At 53.6% G+C, this 20,180-nt stretch overlaps 1 protein-coding gene across 1 annotated transcript in view; it reads left to right on the forward strand.

Moving 5' to 3' along the window:
• The window catches only part of PLCB2 (phospholipase C beta 2), a 44,072-nt gene extending 31,146 nt beyond the window's left edge, over positions 1–12,926 (forward strand). Inside the window, exons 19-32 of the mRNA XM_061370992.1 lie at positions 791–945; positions 1,366–1,530; positions 2,838–2,937; positions 3,419–3,523; positions 4,422–4,507; positions 4,581–4,674; positions 5,174–5,227; positions 6,988–7,198; positions 7,382–7,550; positions 9,352–9,428; positions 11,026–11,121; positions 11,581–11,638; positions 11,985–12,071; positions 12,632–12,926. Of these exons, the coding sequence (XP_061226976.1) occupies positions 791–945; positions 1,366–1,530; positions 2,838–2,937; positions 3,419–3,523; positions 4,422–4,507; positions 4,581–4,674; positions 5,174–5,227; positions 6,988–7,198; positions 7,382–7,550; positions 9,352–9,428; positions 11,026–11,121; positions 11,581–11,638; positions 11,985–12,071; positions 12,632–12,904 (1,730 nt within the window). The 3' untranslated portion in view covers positions 12,905–12,926. The remainder of the gene's footprint in view (positions 1–790; positions 946–1,365; positions 1,531–2,837; positions 2,938–3,418; positions 3,524–4,421; positions 4,508–4,580; positions 4,675–5,173; positions 5,228–6,987; positions 7,199–7,381; positions 7,551–9,351; positions 9,429–11,025; positions 11,122–11,580; positions 11,639–11,984; positions 12,072–12,631) is intronic.
• The last annotated feature ends 7,254 nt before the right edge of the window (positions 12,927–20,180 follow it).

Raw genomic sequence — 20,180 nt, forward strand, 5'->3', positions numbered from 1 at the left:
ATAGGGGCTTCCTGTCACTCAGTGACTGGGTACCATCTCTGGCCATCCTATCACATGGTGTCAGACTAAACACTGTGTGCAAATCCATCACAGGCTGCCACTTCCCTGAGCTGCTTCCTCTTTTGCCAGGCAGGGGCAGAGCTCCACCTGGCTGCAGGGCTGGCCTCTATGCTATTGCTTCCAGTATTTTGACCTGAGCAGGGAAGAAGAGCTTTTCCCCTTGCTGCACAACCAGCATGAGAAGGGAAAAAAAGCCTCCAGAGAATGCTGTCCTTTACCCCTCTTTCTTCCTCAGAGGAGTATAGAGAGAGTGTAGGAGACTAGCTGTAGGGTCAGGAGGAGAAAAAGCAAAGCAACTTTAAAAGGGAGAGGGTGAAAGGTTGGCTATGAAGAGGGCATTGTATTGGAGACAGGCACAGAAAGCACCAGGCAGTGTTCACAGAGCAGTGGCAGAGGAGAAGCTGGACTGAGAGGAGGCCCAGAAGGAGCAGGGGGGCTCAGACAACTGTTGACTTCACACCAGAAATAGTGGGTACTTCAGAGGAGGCTTTAATTTAGCTCTGCCCAAGACTTGGGGTGCAATTATAAGCAAAGCACTCGCCTTTCTTACAGCAGCTGCTGCAATATCTTTCCCTGTAGGGTGCTGAGAGGCTTTAATTAGTTTCTGGAATTGGTTTGGGAGCCTTTGGCTCGCAGGGGCTGTAACAGCATCCTTCAGCTCGCTCATAGCATACGAGCACCTGAGGAGCTCCCGCAGAGATGTTTCTCATTGTGTTCCTCTGTGTCTCAGATGTCCCCATGCAGCAGAACATGGCTCTGTTTGAGTTCAATGGCCAGTGTGGGTATCTGCTCAAGCATGAGTTCATGCGGCGGCCAGACAAGCAGTTTGACCCCTTCTCCGTGGACCGCATTGACGTGGTGGTGGCCAGTACCCTCTCAGTCACGGCAAGTACAGAGCACGGGGCTGCTCCTGCCCTGCCAGCCAGCTCCTGGCACCACCAACACAACTGGCATCTCTGTCCCCACTGTTTTTTACCCAGTAGGGTTCTTAGTGGCAAATGAACCTGGGGAGTCCTGTGGGAGAGTGTTTCCATGGCAACCCCCAGGCTTTTCACTGCTTCAGATTAATCATAATGGCATGAAAATGAAAAATTAGCATCTGCTCCCCAGCAGAAGCCAAAGCTGTGCTGATGGGGAGGGAGGGAGGAGGCTGGAGGAAGTGCCAAAGCCAGGAACATGGGTGGAAGCTGCTGCAGGAGAGGTGTTTTGGGGTGGGAGGCTGACCCTAGGGTGCAGGTGGGGCTGGCTGAGCTCTTCTGTTCTGTTCTCTTCAGTAGCTGATCACTGTGTTTCTGCTCCTTGTAGATACTCTCTGGTCAGTTCCTCTCTGACCGCAGTGTGAAGACGTACGTGGAAGTGGAGCTCTTTGGGTTGCCAAAGGACACGAAGCGCAAATACAGAACCAAGCTGACCTCCACGGCCAACTCCATTAACCCTGTGTGGAAAGAGGAGGCTTTTGTTTTCGAAAAGGTACCAACAGTTGGTTGGAATTCAGACAGAGCATCCCTAAAGATCCTGTTGGCCACGAGCACTGCCTCTTGAGAGGTCAGTGACAACAGAATCCAAGCAACAGCATCCAAAGCAGCTCCCCATCGCTGTTCCCCTGAACAGACAAGGGGTAGCTGGAGCATTCCTGGAAATCACAGGCACCAAAAGCCTCCTATTTGTAGTGCACTTCAGGCTGAGCTGACTGATGGAGCACCAGGAACTGAATGTCTGTGGTTAAACTGTGAATGGGAAACACAAACTAGAGAAGTGATGGCACCAGTGGGAGGTTCACAGTGGTGCCAGGATATGGAAAACTGCTCTGTTGGTCCACAAGAAGTCCATGGTCACTGATCCAGCTGCAGTTAAGATAAAGGTCATGAGAGTGTTTGGCCTTTCTGTATTAGGTCACAAAGGCAAAACACACGTTACAGGATTCATCTCTGTTAAACACACTGAAATAGCAGCAGATATCTGCAGGCTGTTGGGATGTGGCAGATAAATATTATCCTCCTTTCAGGAAACACTTTCCAGGCTTCAGTTCTGGCAGAAGAATCCTTAGTTTCTGTTATGTCAGAATGGGGGAGGAGGGAGACAGGAGCCCTTATGGCAAAGTTTCCATGTTTGCCAAATTGCCTTCGGAGTTCATTCCCTTCCCTGGGGAATTGCTTCCTGGAAGCTGTGGTTTGGAGGGTTTGTTGAGGCAACTGCCCTGCTGTGATCCTGAGCAGCCTCTCCTCTGGGAAGCTCCTGGTTTGTGGAGTTTGGGGCTGTTCAGTGTGCAGAAGAGAAGGCTCAGGGGAGACCTGATGGCTGCCTCCAACTGCCTGACAGGAGGATGGAGCCAGGAGGGGCTGGGCTCTGCTCCCAAGGAACAAGGGATGGGACAAGAGGAACCGGCCTCAAGCTGCACCAGGGCAGGGTTAGATGGAGCTGAGGAACAATTCCTGCCCCAGAGGGTGCTCAGGCATTGGAACAGGCTGCCCAGGGCAGGGCTGCAGGCACCGGCCCTGCAAGTGCTCACACCCCGTGGAGATGAGGCCTCGGTGCCGTGGGTTAGGGGTGGCCTTGGCAGTGCTGGGCAATGGTTGGACTGGATGAGCTTGAAGGGCTTTTCCAACTTGGCTGATTCTGTGATTCTGAGAATTCACTTGTGTCTGTGAGAAACTAGCCTTGGATGCATGGCACTGGTTTGCTGGAAGGAGGGGAGAGTAAGGTCCTACTTAGTGAAGCTAAAATGCTGTTCGAGGTAGAGGGGAGGACACTGGTGACTTCCTCTGTTTTTTCCTTAGATCATGATGCCCGAGTTGGCTTCTCTCAAAATTGTGGCCTGGGAGGAAGGAGGGAAGTTCATTGGTCACCGCATCATTCCCATCATTGCAGTGCACTCGGGTAAGTTTTGTGGAGATTCCTTCAGATTTTGTACCCTGAGACCCGTCCCCTGGAAGCTGAAAGGAAGCTACAAACGTCTTTTCTTACCAAGCATTTCAGGTTAGGTAGAAGGAAGAAGCTCTTCCCTGTGAGGGTGCTGAGGCGCTGGCACAGGGTGCCCAGAGAAGCTGTGGCTGCCCCATCCCTGGCAGTGCTCAAGGCCAGGTTGGACACAGGGGCTTGGAGCAAGCTGCTCCAGTGGAAGGGGTCCCTGCCCATGGCAGGGGTTGGGACTGGAGGAGCTTCAAGGCCCCTTCCAACCCAAACCAGGCTGTGGCTCTATGATCTGTATGTTTTCCTACTTAATCACCATTCCCGTAGGCAGTAGAGCCTTCACATTCATCCTGTTACAGCCTTGGCTTAATTCCATGATGTGTTCACCATGCCCTCCTGGTTTTGTGCTGGAGCATCCAAGCTCACCTCTTCTGCTCTCTGTTCTCAGGCTATCACCACATCTGTCTCCGCAGCGAGAGCAACATGCCCCTTACCATGCCCTCCCTGTTTGTGTACCTGGAGATCAAGGACTACGTTCCTGATGCTTGGGCAGGTAGAGTGCACATGGGGGGTGCTCTGGCTTTGGCCAAACTGGGATCCAGAAGCACTTTTCCAGCCTGGGGGGTGCTTTCCTGCTGCACCCTTAATTCCTTGTCAGGATGGGCCTTGAGTTGCTGTCAGCATCCTGTCACACCCTTGCTTTCACCAGAAGCACGTGGGTCCAATATGGATTGAGGCACACGTGCCTGATGTGCAGTGCTCGCATAAGGGACTCTGGGTCAGTCTTTTATTGCTTCTATTCAGAGGCAGAGAGAGGTCCCTGTGAGTAAAGAGTTGACAGCTATCAGGGACTGACAACAGTAGGGGTTTAGGGAGCATAGGAGCGTTCTTCTCCCTGTTTGAAGAGCAGGAGGTGCTTCCTCACACTGAGATTCAGGGATCTTCCTTTAAAATGGGGATAGTCACACAGTGAGAGGTGAATCACAAAAGCCCCACTGGAGGTGAACAGCAAAGCCTTACACAGTTATGCACAAAACCATGCAGAATGTAATAGAAGTTCTTGTGAGTACTGGCCGTGTTAGTCTCTCTGTGTTCATACAAATGAACCTTATTTATGGGGAAAACCCCATTAAATTGATGGTTTAAACACATGCTCCTAAAACAGACCAGGTTTATACAGACTGGACTGTGCAGGTTAGGAAAATCTTGACCTGGCTTTGGAGTCTGGGAGCAGTGTGCTCTTTTCACCTTCCTGCAGCTGCCCTGAGCATCAGTCGTGAGCTGTCACCTCAGAATGGGACTGAAAACACTCCCATCCCTTGTTCCAAATAGAGAATACAAAACTTCCCTTCTCCACCACTTTCTGTCCTTGGCCAGAAGGGAGCCAGAAGGCAGTCAGATTACAGTGAGTTGTGTGATAATCCAAGCAGAGATTTCCTCCTTGTTTCTAGATCTGACTATTGCTCTCTCCAACCCCATCAAGTTCTTCAATCTGCAAGACAAGAGATCAGTGAAGTTGCAAGATGGCTCAGTGGAGGTGAGTTTTACCACGTTCCATGGGTTCAGCCTGGAATAACTGAGCTTTGATTTACTTCTGCTCTTTGTTTTAGAGGCTGGGCGCACAGAGGAACGCGTCTGCTGAAATGAATGGGATGCCAGACTCCAGTGGGAAATTCAGCCTGCCTCATTCCAACGGGCCTGCAGGTAAAGCTGTGGGTGTGGGATGAGCTGAAAGTAGAAGGGAAGCTCTACTCCCTACTATACTCCCTACTGTACCCTTAGATGGGCTCATTCTCTTCACTTATGTGTTACAGTACTTGACGAGTCATCAGTATTTCTTCCATATGTATCAAAGGATTAGTGTCCTTTCAGATATGCTGGTATCAAATCATTCTCCTATTTCAGACCTTCTCACCTGATCAAAATAGCATTACATGTGCCAAATCCTCACCAGCAATGTTCAGCCTAACACACAGCAAATGCCCTTTTCCTCTGGCAAGGCAGAGAAGCCTGTTCCCTTTCTGCTGTGCCTGTTAACACAAGCACAAGTGTTCCCAAGCACTTAATCATCTCAGCAGCTTAATTAATGCCTTTGTATTCACACCAACATCCTACATGTGGCCCATGTTCTTGGTGAGCTCCTACCCTGCCTGTTTTCAACCTGAAAATCCCAGATAAACAGGAACCTCTTTTGTGATTCCAGGAGCAGCAGCATTTGCCAAGGATGAGAATGTGGTGGAGGTGCTGCAGATGGCAGGTAACTGCTTGTGCTGTTCATGTGGGCTGAGACCCTGTCGGGCATCTTATGTTCCCCCTGTGCCCAGTTTCTCACTGGGATAGGATAGAGATGAAGCCTGTTTGCAAGTAGATCAGACCTGAGCCACCCCTGCCTGTAGCAGGCAGCACTACACACACAGCACAGGAACCTCTGGGCTCAGGGAGCTGTTGCCTTGTCTGTGGCACCATTTCCCTGTTGGACAAGTGCCATGGTGTGTGCTCAGCACCAGGCTGGGATGGAGCTCACAGCAGGTCTCAGGGAGGCAGAGGCTTGGAGTTGTGGCCCACGGCTTAGGCGAGCTGGGCCACTGTCACCTGCATGGGTAGGGCAGGGGAGCTTTCAGCCCTCTGAGGGCACCAGCTGCAGCAGGACTGCAGCAGGGCAGCTTCATAGCAGGGGGGGAGGCTGGAGCTGCCACGGGAGTTCTGCTGTGGCCAGGTTTGATGGGGCCTTTGCTGAGGGGCTGACTAAAGCAGAGGTGATGCGGCCACAGGGAGCCCTCAGCACACACGCACGCTTTGTAGTAAGTGTTGTTCACCTGCTTTTCATAGAATCATAGAATAGTCAGGGTTGGAAAGGACCTTAACATCATCCAGTTCCAACCCCCTGCCATGGGCAGGGACACCTCACACTAAACCATGGTACCCAAGGCTCTGTCCAACCTGGCCTTGAACACTGCCAGGGATGGAGCATTCACAACCTCCCTGGGCAACCCATTCCAGTGCCTCACCACCCTCACAGTAAAGAGCTTCTTCCTTAGATCCAATCTAAACTTCCCCTGTTTCAGTTTGAACCCATAACCCCTTGTCCTGTCACTACAGTCCCTAATGAAGAGTCCCTCCCCAGCATCCCTATAGCCCCCTTCAGACACTGGAAGCTGCTCTGAGGTCTCCACGCAGCTTCTCTTCTCCAGGCTGAACAGCCCCAGCTTTCTCAGCCTATCTCCATACAGGAGCTGCTCCAGCCCCTGAGCATCCTCGTGGCCTCCTCTGGACTTGTTCCAACAGTTCCATGTCCTTTTTATGTTGAGGACACCAGATCTGTGTGTTAGTGCAGTGTGACACAATACAAGCAGCTAGTAACGAGTGTGCCACAAAGCTGAACCGAAGGCCCAAGAGCAGACTGCTGCACTCAGGACATGCTGCCAAGGAACTGTTGTGTACAGTAGTTTTGTTCTTAACAGCTACTCCTGAAGAAACATTCCCCAGTGGTTGCTGTAGCTCCGGTGAGAGGCATCCCAAGGGATGGAGGCACAGAGGGCTCTGGTTTGGGAGCAGACTCCTTGCATTCCAGCAGTACCCTTCCCTGTCCTCAGCACCAGCCCCTGAGCAGGAGCTGAGCCAGCCCAGTGCTGAGCTGCAGGCACAACCCCCAAGTGCTGTTCAGTTCTACACCTTCCAAGCAAAAAGAATGCCCTGAGCAGACAACTCCCTGTGGCCTTTCTGCCCCAGATAAGCTCTTCTGCTGCTGCCAGATAACACGGTCTCCCTCACTTTCATTCACCTCAAAAGCCCTTTCGTTTATTCCTCACAGCTGCAGAAATGTGACATGAAATGGGATGAAAGTGCCTGTCATTAACTCAGTTCTGCAGAAAAATCATCAGGGAAATAACAAAGCTCTTCCCTTATCACTGGAGCTGCCACCCTTGACAGTTGAGATACTTGGAAGTGTGGGAAAGGCTGCGGGCATCATCACAACAGGTACGGGAGAGAAAACAGGCTCTTGCCTTTGTGTTTTAGAGCCAGAGACAGCCAGCCTCACAGAGCTGCAGCAGATGAAGCTCTTCCTCAAGCTGCTGAAGAAGCAGGAGAAGGAGCTGAGGGAGCTGGAGAGGAAAGGGAGTAAAAGGAGGGAGGAGCTGCTGCAGAAATACTCTGTGCTCTTCTCGGAGTCTGTCTGCTACGGAGGCAAGAAAAGGGTGGTGAACAACAGGAAAACCCTGAAGAAGAGGTAAGGGCCTGGCCAAGAGGAACAGGGGCTCCCCTTCGCGGGGGGAAGCATGGGGTGGTGCAGGCATCCCCATCTCCCTGGGTTTATGGAGTGCTCCCAGCGTTCCCCCTGTGGGGTTGGCAGGAAGCTCAGGATTGTACCCGCAGCTCTGGAAGCAGCACAGCCGCTGTATCTGTTCTGCAGGAGCTTGACAAGAGGTGATGTTGGTACCTGTGCACATCCTATAGACACGGCAGAGAGTGCTGACAGCCAAGTTGTGGAGCTGAGGGAGAGGCTGGAGATGGACCTCGTGCTCCTGGGGGAGGAACACCACGAGGGCATCCGAAGGAAGAAGGAGCAGCACGCCACAGAGGTAAGGGCCACAGTGGCAGTAGATGATGCAGTCTGGGAGAGCCCCTGCCTGAAAACCAAGTTCTTCACTAAACCATGAGCTTGGAAATGTGGCCTCAGGGCAGGAAACACCCTTCAGAGCAAGGGTCAGGGCTGTGTGAGGTGAGGGAGGGTGGAGGTAGCACTGCTTGTTTGTTAGAAGCTATAAAAGTCCAGCACAAACCCTTTTATAGGTTGCAATTGAAAAGGAATTGAGGGCTGCCCTGGAGCACACCCAGCTCCATCTGCTTAAACTCTCCTGATAGCTCAGCTTGGCTTTAACGTGGTGTTTATTGGCTTCATACACCCCAGGTGCCAGCTCCAGGTGCATCACATCACAGCTCCCTGCTTGATGCTGTGCCCTCAGAGCTTGGTGGCACAGGAGTCTATGTTGGAGGCCTGCAGGTTCACTGGGGACACACACTGGGGACAGCCACACTCACCACTGTCACTCTGCCAGGGCAGGTGACACAGAGCAGCCCCTCAGTACCTGTGGTGCTAAGAAAACGAAAGCCTTGTGAGGGCCTGTACTCACAGAGCCACCCCACAGCAGCACCAGCAGGGCAGGATCTCCTTCCTCTTGAGATCTGGGAAGGGTTTTGGTGTTTGACTTAGTGGAAGTCAAAGTAAGTGTCTGTGTAAGGAGTCCTGCAAGTGCATCAGGGCCTCCCACACCCTCAGACTCCCCACCTTAAGCAAACACCAGCAAGAGACACGGTAAGGCCTGGAGACAACGTGCACTCCATAAGGTGGTGGTGACAGAGTGTACACCATCTGTCCCCATGGAAGGGCGATGATCCGGGACTGGGAGGCCTTTTGCTATCAGGATTTTCCAGAGCAGTTTGCATCACATATGTGAAATCCGAAGTTCCCTGGTACACTTTGGCTTGCCAAGCACCTTGCAAGCTCTCTGCAGGACTGGCTGCTCCAGCCTGCACCACCCCTAAGGGGAGACAAAACCTGCCTCTTGAGCAGTCACTTACCTGAAATGAGGCTCAGCACCAGGGAGAAGCTGAAGGAATGAAACATTCTTGTCTCAAACATTCTCTCCATCCCTGGCAGTGTTCAAGGCCAGGTTGGACGAGGCCTTGGGTGCCATGGGTTAGAGCGAGGTGTCCCTGCCCATGGCAGGGGGTTGGAACTGGATGATCTTAAGGTCCTTTCCAACCCTGACTATTCTATGATTCTAAGCTGTCAAAGTCTGAGCTTTAGTGAGCAGGGCTCTGAGAAGGAAATCACAGCCTGAGTTCCCACAGAGCAGCAGCCAGGGGTTCCCCCTGAGGCTGACCACACTGGCCTGCCAGGAGCAGGAGGAAACATGAGGCACAAGTCCCATCCTCTTGCTGCAGCCCCTGTTGTTTAGAAGGTAACTGCTGTTCCCCACCTGCCCCCAAGCACAGTGAATCCAGTGCTGCCTCCTGCACACAGAGCTGGGAAGCTGTCCATGGGGATAACCTGGAATGTGTGACATGGCTCACAGAGCTCTGCTCTTACCCATGTGCCCATCTCAACTCCCCACGGTGGTGCACAGGTTTGCACAACGCCTCAGGGATGCGCTGGCCCTGCACCTGAGTGTAGGGAGGCCTGAAGCTGAGCTGGTGGGATGAGATCTGGATGATGAGCATTGGGTGCCCTGGTTTAGTGGGAGGTGTCCCTGCCCATGGCAGGGGGGTTGGAACTGGATGATCTTAAGGTCCTTTCCAACACAAACCATTCTATGGTTCTATGTGCTGCAGCCCAGCTTGGTTGGTTTGGTTTTGATCTTGTGTTCATCCCTTGCCCAGCAAGTGACCAAGATAATAGAGCTGGCCCGAGAGAAGCAGACAGCGGAGCTGAAGGCACTGAAGGAGACGTCAGAAAGGTAAAGTTAGGATTTGGGTAACAAATTGCTAATGGATGGCTCTGGTCTGGGGTTGTGTTTGCTGCTACCTCTCAAAGCACTGGACTACAGCCAGGGAGTGAATACAGGGCAAGAGAAACAGTTCTTGACATGGGTTAGTCAAGATGCCCAGCCTTGGTAGTGCTGGGGAACGGTTGGACTGGATGAGCTTAAAGCTCTTTGATTCTGCTTTGGTGAGAAGTGGAGGCAGAGGGATGTGACACAGGGCCTCACAGTTGCACAGTGGCAAGAAGCCAGCTCTTGTCTCCAGAACAGTGGTCCTGCCACTGGGCACAAACAGGACATGAGTTCAAGCTGCAGGAAGGAGCCTTGACTAATTCAGTAAGAGCTGCTGGGCACTGGGTGCTGCGCCTGCTGCAGTCAGTGCATCACATCACATCACACATAATCCCTTCAGGCACTGATGAGCTCAGGCTCCTGAGTGAATTGAGCATCTTGGCTTCAGTACTTCAGTGAAGTGGCAGAATCATCTCACCAGTCTCTAGGCAGGCGTTTATCCATTTGTTCTTGTAATAACTTCATCCTGAAGCTAAATCCTCACTCATTCCTCCTCCCCATTATATCCTCTCTTGGTCTTTAGCTGCTAACTCAGCCAAAACTTCCCCTTTTCATGTCCCCCACCAAGACAGCCTCTTGCTCAGCTATCAGCACATGCAGACAAGACAAAGACAAACAGGTTGAGTAGCTGGTTAATGGTTTGCTCACCATACAATGGCCTTTGGCCCAGTCACAGCTGCAGCAGGATTTAAAGCTCTTGAGCAACGGGCAATAAAAATGAGACTGCATAAACAATGGAGGGAATAATGTGAATGGAAGAAGCCAGCCATGGGTCACTGGGAGCTGGGGTGAACTCTGTCACCAGGGAAGATCTTGAGCCTTCAAAGAGCAAGAAGGGGGTGGCAGATAGCAGTGAGGAGGCATTCCTGCATGAAAGCAGTGCAGTGGGGAGCAGATGCTAGAGGGGATGTGCCATGAGTGTGTAAACCCATGAATGCTGTGGAGAAGAAGGCCAGGGAAGTGATTACTGCTTCTCAGAAGACAGATATGGGCACCCAGTGAGCTTCTCCCTGTGGCTGCTCTTGTGCCACACAGCAGAGTTGAGTTCTTGGCCTCTCGGAGCAGGGAGCTCTGGAGTCCAAAAGGAAAACTGAGCTCCAGGGTGTGGGAGCCATTCATGGCAGAGAAATGCAGAGGCTGGAGGAGAAACTGGGAGGGTGGAGGAGGGAAAAATGTTTGTGGTTTCTGCTTTGCAAGTCCCAGCCCACAGCTCCTGCACCTCTGCTGGCTTCAGGTGCTTGCCTCAGCTCTGCCAACCATGGAGCTCCTTCACTGTGTCCCTTCCAGCAAGTTTCTTGCTGCTCCAGAGGAGCCCAGTGCAGGGACAGAGCCCAGTGCAGGGACAGAGCCCAGTGCAGGGACAGAGCCCAGTGCCATGGCACGTGCCCCTCCTGTCCTGCTCTCTGCAGCACACTCCCTCACACTGTGCTTTCATGAGAGCACACGTTGGGGCTGCTTTGGTCTCAGGGTTGTACCCAAGCCTCCTCCCTTCTCTCCACAGCAACATTAAGGAGATTAAGAAGAGGCTGGAGGCAAAGAGAGTGGAGCGAATCCAGACCATGATGAGGAATACCAGTGACAAGGCAGCTCAGGAGAGGTACTGGGGGAGCTGTTACTGAGCTGTGGCTGTGCAGGGCACGAGCTGGCCTGCTCCAGACACATTATGTGCTGTTACAATACAATACCCTGCTGCTGAGCCTGTGTAGTCAAGTACTGCACAGCTGTGACAGCTTCACCTCCTCTACATGCACAAGAGGGCACGGCACCTCCTGTGCTTCCAGCTCACAGCAAGGTCCTTCTGCTGGCTGTTAACTGGAAGATAGCATTTTGCACCCAGTCACTTGGCTTATGTCTTCAGTTTGAACTGAAGGGCTGTTCTTTACCTGTGTTAAATTACAGCAGCCTCTCAGTGTGGGAGGAGGCTGAGAGTGTAACTCACCCGTGCTGGGTGGGCAAGGCAGCCCTGGCCTCGTCTATGGTGCTTTATGAGGACTGATAGGTTCTGTGTAAAGATACCAGATGGGTTTTGGTGTCTGAGCATTTCCTTTCTTTAAAGGTTGAAGAAAGAAATCAACAACTCTCACATTCAGGAAGTGGTGCAGACCATCAAGCTGGTGAGTTTGGCCTTGGCTCTCTGCCCTCTGTTCTCTGCAGTGGGGGTGCCTCATGTCCAGCATCTGTGGGGCTCCCAGGGCCTGAGTTCTGAGGCATTTAAATGCCATTAAATTGGCTCTGAGTGCCTCAGGCTGCCAAAGAGCAGCTGAAGGCAGCTGCTCCCCTTAACTAAACCATGGGTCTGTGAGGGTCTAGAGAGTCCTTGGGAGCCAGCAGACACTGTTCAGGCCTGGGAAGGAGGGAACGGCAGCGTGGCACGTGCTCTGCCAGCCTGGGACTTGCTGCTGCAAAGCTTTTGCTTAGAGAAGCTTAAATTCGGGGGGGGTTTATTTGTTCTTGTGCAAGGTGACGGAGAAGACAGCCAGGTACCAGCAGAAACTGGAGGAGAAGCAGGCGGATAACCTGAGGACAATCAAGGAGAAGGAAAGCCAGGTAAAGGCAAGGGAAGCTCAGTAAATGCAGCACAATGCAGGGATCAGTCCTCCCGGAGCATCTCTCACTGCACACTTCCCCATGCATCCCCATGCACACTTCACTCACCCCTCAGGCTGCTGAGGAGGTGGCTCTGCAGGAGCCTGCACTGATGGAAGTCAGAGGTGCAGCACCCCTGCACCAGCCTTCAGCTCATCATACAAACCCCTGCATTTAAAGTGTGATGGAAACGAGTCTCTGGAGGAGATGAGTCTCATCCCTGAGCTCCTCAGACTCCCACAGCACAGACACATTCCCGTTCCTCCCAGGCTGATTGAGCAGGCTTCAAGCTGCAGCGCCCATCACAGTGCATAAAGCAGGAATTCTCCCCACTCTCCTTTGGGGAAGGCAGGGATTGCCTGGGGCTGCAGGCAAAGCCTTGGGAACAGGCTGAGACCAACCTGTGCGGCACCAGCATCTCAGCAGCCCCTTGGTCTCCCTCAGAGCAGGTTTTACACCATTCTCAGCCTCACATCTGCTCAGCTTCAGTGTCTGGAGGTAACGGAGGTCTCTGTTTGCAGCTCCAGCAGGAGGCACAGGTTGAGTATGAGGAGAAGCTGAAGAGCCTGAATATGGAGGTGCAGGAGATGGTGAGGAGCTACACAAAAGCCGGTTTTCCTGGGGAGCCAGAGATGCCGAAGGAACCAGTGCAGAGCCTTCCTGAGGGAGAGCAAGGCCCTACACACCAATGGGAAGAACAGGCTCCAGTGGGAGAGGCGTCGAGGCTGCCACCAGCCTCAGCTGGGCCCCCCCGAGCTGAAGCAGAGGTTGAGATTGAGGAAAGTGCACTCTGAGAGACACTTCCCTCACTCACCCTCCGGGTCAGGGCTCCTGGAGGAGTTAAAGACCAGCTTCACAAAGTACTGCTGTCCCTTCCTCCCTGGGGAGCCCCTGAAGTCCTTCAGGAAAGAGAGTGTAATCCAGCCATAGGAGAGAAATGGGGGAGAGCAGGGTCCAAACCAGGAGCATCTTCCATCCTCTTGTCAGTACAGCACCAGAGGAGCCCTGCTCCTCTCCCCAGAGCTGTAGGTGTCTTCACCTGAAGCCCCCCTCACTCCTCAGCTTGTCCTTCAGGTTTCTGGCTGCTGGAAAAGTGAGCTGAGTCAGGGCAAACCTACAGCAAGAACAGTTACACCTGGAGCCTGCACTGCCAATGCACAAAGTGCTGCCAGAGGAAGCAAACCCAGCTCAAGTAGGTCTGAGGGACAGGATGCTGTTACCATGACACTGGAATTAGGGATTGTACATTTCTGACTTATTTATTTTCTAAAGCAATAAACCATGGCGTTTCTTAACCATCTGCTCACCTTTGGGTAGCTGCACTTACTGGGGAGGGGCACGAGTCCCAGATGGTGCCCAGCGCACCCATGGGTCACTAGGGATGTTGGGTGCCCAAGTTCTCAAATTCAGCTATTAAGTACCCAGTGAGGGGTTTCAGACACAGCATCCCTCTCACACACTCTCTGCACTAGTTCATCCCATTCCATACTGTGTGTAATAACCAGATCCAGCACAGCCCATTACTCACAGTGCAGATGCTGCCTCCGATCCCACTCCATCATGGGTGACGTTGCCTCACTGTAACAGAGCAGCTGCCCCTGCTCTGGAGCACAGGTCAGAAGTGCCCTCAGTAGGAGTCAAAGCTCCTCTGGTGATGATTTCACACGGGTAAAGCCCAGGCAGAGCAGCAGGGCCTGACCCAGGGATGTTTTCACTCCTCTCTGCCCTGACACCATCACCCAAAGATCCCATTTCACAGGGCCAGGGTCAGGCCTAGCAGCAGTTGCAGTGACTGCAGGGATGCTCTCTTCCTCCACGCAGCACAGAACAGGAGTGCTCTAAGCCAGGCCTGGCACATTCGGTCTCCCCACAAGGCTGCTCCCACCTACAGCACTGGCACAAGCTGCAGCCCATCTAACACAGAGCACCACCACTGCAGCCCCTTCCCTCCAGCCTGCCCCAGCACTGGCACAAGCTGCAGCCCATCTAACACAGAGCACCACCACTGCAGCCCCTTCCCTCCAGCCTGCCCCAGCACTGGCACAAGCTGCAGCCCATCTAACACAGAGCACCAGCACTGCAGCCCCTTCCCTCCAGCCTGCCCCAGCACTGGCACAAGCTGCAGCCCATCTAACACAGAGCACCAGCACTGCAGCCCCTTCCCTCCAGCCTGCCCCAGCACTGGCACAAGCTGCAGCCCATCTAGCACAGAGCACCACCACCACCACTGCAGCCCCTTCCCTCCAGCCTGCCCCAGCACTGCCTCTCACAAAGCCCCATTCCCTTTGTCCTCCAGCCCCCAGCCCCTCTCCTGCTGCCTGCGAGCACTCTGGGGTCAGCACTGGCCCCTCAACCCGGTGCTCACCTTTCCTGCCCTCCTTAGCTCTCTCTGCACCATCTCCAGTCCGACCATCAGCCCCCGGCAGCCTTGGAGCTGTACAAACAGTGTGGCCAAAGCAAGGGCTGAAACAGAGCCAGAGTAAAGCGCTCCTCACAAGGCTCCTTTATAGGTCTGGAATATTGTGTCCAGTTCTGGGCCCCTCAGTTCAAGAAGGACAGGGACCTGCTGGAGAGAGTCCAGCGCAGGGCAACTGAGATGATGAAGGGAGTGGAGCATCTCCCTTATGAGGAGAGACTGAGGGAGCTGGGTCTCTATAGTTTGGAGAAGAGGAGATTGAGGGGTGACCTTATTAGTGTATATAAATATATAAAGGGGGAGTGTCCCGAGGATGGAGCCAGGCTCTTCTCAGTGGCAAACAATGATAGGACAAGGGGCAATGGGTACAAACTGGAACACAAGAGGTTCCACTTAAACTTCTTCTCAGTGAGGTGACAGAACACTGGACCAGGCTGCCCAGGGAGGTTGTGGAGTCTCCTTCTCTGGAGACATTCAAAACCCGCCTGGACACGTTCCTGTGTAACCTTATCTGGGTGTTCCTGCTCTGCAGGGGGATTGGACTGGATGAGCTTCTGAGGTCCCTTCCAATCTCTAGCATACTGGGATACTGGGATACTGGGATAGGTGTGGGTGTTTCAGGGAGCAATCCCAGCTCGGCTCTAGCAGGACCCAGAGGGAAGAAAACTGCCTTCAGCACTTTGGATTCCTGGTGTTAATTCCCTCTGAGGTCTGGACTTGAGGCAGAAACCCCCCAGGGTGACTCGTGGCCTTTCCCCCTGCAGTCGCTGTTGTGCAACCCAAAGCCCTGGCCCAGCTTCATCAGATCCGTGCAGAACTGCGGGGCAAACGGGTGGGGTGTTCTACCCAGATCACATCTCCGTGCTCAGACCTCCTCTTCCAAGCATGCGTGTAACCAAAGCCACATCTCAGAGGGAGCACAGCCCATGTTCTGCAGCCCCACCGTGCCCTCTGTAGTGCAGCAGCCTCCTGGTGCTCCTCTGTCCCCACACAAACTGCGGTGCCCCTTCTGAGAGAGGGGAAATGGACACAAGCAGCTCATGGCACCGAACCAACCGTTACTGCAGGGTAACACAGCCACCTCTCCTGCGGCACCGTGCCTCACGCCAGCACCGGTACTTGGTCACTTACCTGCTGGGAGGAGAAATGCCACCACTGATTCTCCAGCACTGCTTCTGCCCATAGGATGCAGACATCCTTAAAGATCTTCCAACATACAGCGGCCTCCCAGTGCCTGAAAGGGGCTACAAAGATGCTAGAGAGGGACTCTGCATCAGGGGCTGCAGCAGCAGGGCAAGGGGAACAGGTTTAAACTGAACTGGGAGCCTGAGCTGAGCTCTTAGGCAGAAGCTCTTCCCTGTGAGGGTGCTGAGGCGCTGGCACAGGGTGCCCAGAGAAGCTGTGGCTGCCCCATCCCTGGCAGTGCTCAAGGCCAGGTTGGACACAGGGGCTTGGAGCAAGCTGCTCCAGTGGAAGGGGTCCCTGCCTGTGGCAGGGGTTGGAGCTGGAGGAGCTTTAAGGTCCCTTCCACCCAAACCCTTCCATGCTCCCATGGTTCCATCTCCTCCCGTGGCTGGGCAGCCCTGCCTCTGGCTTTACTTCCCATAGGATGCTTGCTGACCGCAGGGGGATCTGGCAGCTGGATCAGACAGGACTCTGTAATGAGGCTCCTACACACAGAAACCGAACTGAAGGGGACAACAGCAGCGCCTGGAGCAGCACCAGGCTGAGCACAGCCTCAGCTCCTTCCCACGCTTTCTTCTTCCATCGGGCCCATCCTAAAGCTCATTCCCCACCACCACATTCTCTTGCCCAAATGCTTCTGTTCCTGAGCCCCAGCTTGTGCTACGTTCTTAAAGCCATAAAGAACTCTGAGCACAGGAAGGGATACAGACCCCAGGCACTGAAACAAGAGCATTGCTGACAAAGAGCAGGTGAGCTCTGTTCTGGTTCTGTGGAGGAGACCTCAGCACTGACAGAGAGGGAAGCTCCTAAAACCCCATAGGCAGCCATGGCACACAGGGGTGAGCAGCTCAGCCCAGGGGAAAGCTTCCTCTTGGTGCCTCGTCCCAACCCACTGGGAACTGGTGGCAGTGGGAGCATCCACGCCACTGGGACCGCAGCGCTCCCCTGGGCCTGCCTTGCTGTTGGCCCCTTTGGCATCACCGGGATCTGTACAGACACAGTAGAAGCCTGAGCAGAGCAGTTTGCTGCGGTGAACAGATGCAGATCCCTGTGAATGGGATGCTGCCAACCAAACACTGAGGCAAATCCCCACCAAATGCATGTGGCTGTTGCTGAGCTTTGTTTCCATCACCACTCCCAAGGCAGTCAGGGACTTAGGAGCCTTCGATGGCTCCTCAGAGCTCCAAACCGATGCCTGGCCATGCTTTCCTCCTTTGTAAGCAGTAACTCATTCCCTCCAGTCTGTACAACTGTGATGCCCGAGTCTGTAAGTGAGGAGTGGTCAATGGGGACAGTTCTCTGCTCCCTTCCTTGCCATTAGAGGGAACTTTGCCTTCGGACATTGAGCTGCCACTCTGCTGGACCAGCAGCTGCTTTACATATTCCTACAAACTGGATCCAGGTGAGAGCTACGGCTGGGGCTCACTTTGTCCTGAATGAGCCACAGTTACCTTCTATCTCCATTAATAAGGATAAGCAATGCACACACAACCATTGCTACACAGCAGGAACGGCTGCGCTGCAGCTACTGTATTTTAGAGCCACTCTCCCTGCCCCTCACATACCCCCCATGGGCAAGATTCACCACTTGTTATTACCCCATCTATAGACTGGGCCCTAGGGCCCAGCAAAACGGTGTCTCCAGGCTGCAGGGGAAGTGCAGGCTCCTTCTGAACAATGAGAAGTCAGGGGGTTCATTTGATGCAGGGCCCTTCTGTGATCGCTGCTTCTGGAGACAGATTTGGGCTGCTCTGGAATAGATGGGCTCATACGCTGCTGCGGTGGGTAGCAGAGCCCTGACTGAGGACAGGCACCAGCAGGAGCAGGCTCCCTGGTGGAGTCAGCAAATTGCTCCTATAAATCCACCCAGGCACCTTCCAAGGGCTCCATGCGCTGCCTGCCGGGGCTGTGGCAGCGGGGAAGAGCCGGGATGCCTGCGGGGCTGAGGGAAGGGATCCTAAATGGGGAGGATTCTGGTGAAAGCAGAGGTGAACCAAGAGAACCCCTGCATTCAACCCTGCTGAAAGCCACTGCACAAAGGAGCTTGGAGCAGGCACCACCTCGGAGCGTGCTGCCCATGGAGCAGGCTCTGGGTGCCGCAGAGAGATGGATGGATGCTTGGGTACCACCCCGCGTGAGCCACCGCTCCCTCCTGAAGGCACTGCAGTGCAGACCACAACCCTACCCTGCTCCTCCTGCCTGCTCCCGGGGAGGGAGCTGCTCGCCCTGGAGATGCTTCTTCAGCCTTTTCCCTAACCTAGGCTTATTCAGGCTTCATGTTTGATTCCACTCTCATCTAAGTACTGGAGCGGGTCCGTGGTGACGTGCCATGCACCGACTGTGAGGAGAGGAACGCAAGAGTCGGGTGTCTGAGGGTACGTTGGGCTGAAGGACGGAAGCTTTCCGCATCCTTCACTAACACGATGATGAGGTTTTAAAACTTCCTAAGCTGTTTGAATGCAGGGCCCTGGCTGGGCTCAGGCTTGAGCCAAGGTGTAAACGTTAAACCCATCACCCCTGCCTCCAAGAGCTGCTTGTTTCAGGATCCAGGCTCCTGCTGCAGCCCCTTCTTGCTTTCAATGCCACATCACCACGGAACAGGTAAGTCAGACCAAGCTTGGAGGTTCCCACTTGATCTTCAAGGTCTTTTCCAACCTGTTGGTTCTGTGATTCCCTTCACAGCACAGACGTATTTTAAAGCATCTCAGCACCGCACCAGGGTTATGAATAAATCAAGATCTACTTTAATTTAAAACACGAGTGCAAAGGATTCACAACTACAGGCAAGCAGGGCCCTTTGTTTCAAATTAGAAATCTTCTCAAAGCCCTGCTCTTCGGCATAAAAAAAGCAGGAGATCTGGAATACAGAAACATTTTACATCAAAACCTTCCAGTGCAGCTAAAGAGGAGGCAGGTGAATTCATTCCAACCAAGTTCACCAGCCCCAGACGCAGACAAACCAGCCCCATCCCTGTACTGGCCACAGGCAGAGTGGGGTGAGAGACAGCGATGGTCCTTCAGCAGGTATCTGAGCCAGCAGAGATGAACACCTCAGGTGCTCCCCTCACCGTGGTCTCTGGAGCCAAGCTGTGTGCCTCGCAGACTGGGTGCCCTCCATTTGCTGCCTGGCATCAGTGCAGATGAATTCCATCCCAAATTACTTCAAGTAATCCACTGCGGCTTCGGTTCTGAAGCAGGGTCTGGAACTGGAGCCAGTAGCAGAGGACAGAGCTCAGTGACAGCTTCTGCAGCTCTGAGGTTCCGTTTGAGACAGGAATAGCTTAAATCCCACTCAGTTTGTATCTGGAGTTTCCAAAGAGGATCTGAGCTCCCCGTGTAACATTATACTCTTGAGACCTCACAACACCACGCACCATCACTGTACAACGTCACATCCTGACCTCGAGCCCAACGACCCTCGACCAGCCCACTGGTCAGGAAGGGTATCAACCACACAGCTACAGCTATTGGAAAAGAGCTAAAAGAGCAGTTCAGACAACCGGTAACCTTCCACAGGCAGCGGCAAAGGGACGGTGGGGAAGGGGCACACCAAGAACGGAACATACAGCAAAGGGTTCTCAGCTCCCCGTTGTCTGCAGTAGCAAGGGGGGGAGACAGAGGCTCAGAAAAGCACCTCATGTGAACACCAAACTGCCTCTGGGATGCGCAGGAGAGCGGAAACTTCCCCATTCAGTCTCCTTGAGCATCCTTAAAGTGCTCCCCAGTGACTGTCCCAGGGAGAAAGGACTGGGAGAGAAAGGTGCCTGGAAATCAAACACAGGAGCCAGCTCTCACTGCTCCCCCCCATTCCAACCAGCACTTGGAGGTGTTGCATGTAGTGAACTTCCAACCGCGAGATCCTGCTGGTAGGAATCCCTGTTGGCAGAGTCTGGTTTGAAGCCTGTATCCGAGGGTTTCCCCCTCCAGAAGTTAAAGATCATGAAATGGATTCGGGATTGACCACTGAAGCATACACATTCCTCAACAGAGAAGCACGGTGATGCACGAAAGCCATTTAGAACCCAGTATATACATATCCCATCTGCTCCTTAGGAATGCACGCACAGCTTTGGAGGTCCACATCTCACGCAAGGAAATGAAAAGGTCTCGGAGGCAAAAACCTGTCACGTCTTTGGGCATTGTCTGAGGGGTCCGAGGGGCCTGTGCCCCATAGGGCGCAGCTGAGTCAGCTCAGGGCTCCAGTGCACAACCAAGGACATGAAGATCACATTTGCCACGGGGAAATATCGTTCCAGTTCAGTAGTCAGCAGCCGAGGGTTGCAGGGACCCGGGTACGCAGCTTCAAAATGCCACCCTTCAGAAGCAGCAATCCAGACGCCATCAAACACCCGCTTTGCTCTTGAGACACTCTTGCTCCCATCCGGATCCAGGCTGCATTGATTGTCTTCAGCAAAAGAGGAGCCACAGCAGGCTGAGGATGCAAGGATGCGATTCCCGCTCAGCCTCTA

The sequence above is a fragment of the Neopsephotus bourkii genome, unplaced genomic scaffold (genome assembly GCF_033783945.1).
Source record: "Neopsephotus bourkii isolate Nb327-2 ecotype Australia unplaced genomic scaffold, CSIRO-AGI_Nbou_v1 NB_1557, whole genome shotgun sequence".
Lineage (NCBI taxonomy): Eukaryota > Metazoa > Chordata > Aves > Psittaciformes > Psittacidae > Neopsephotus > Neopsephotus bourkii.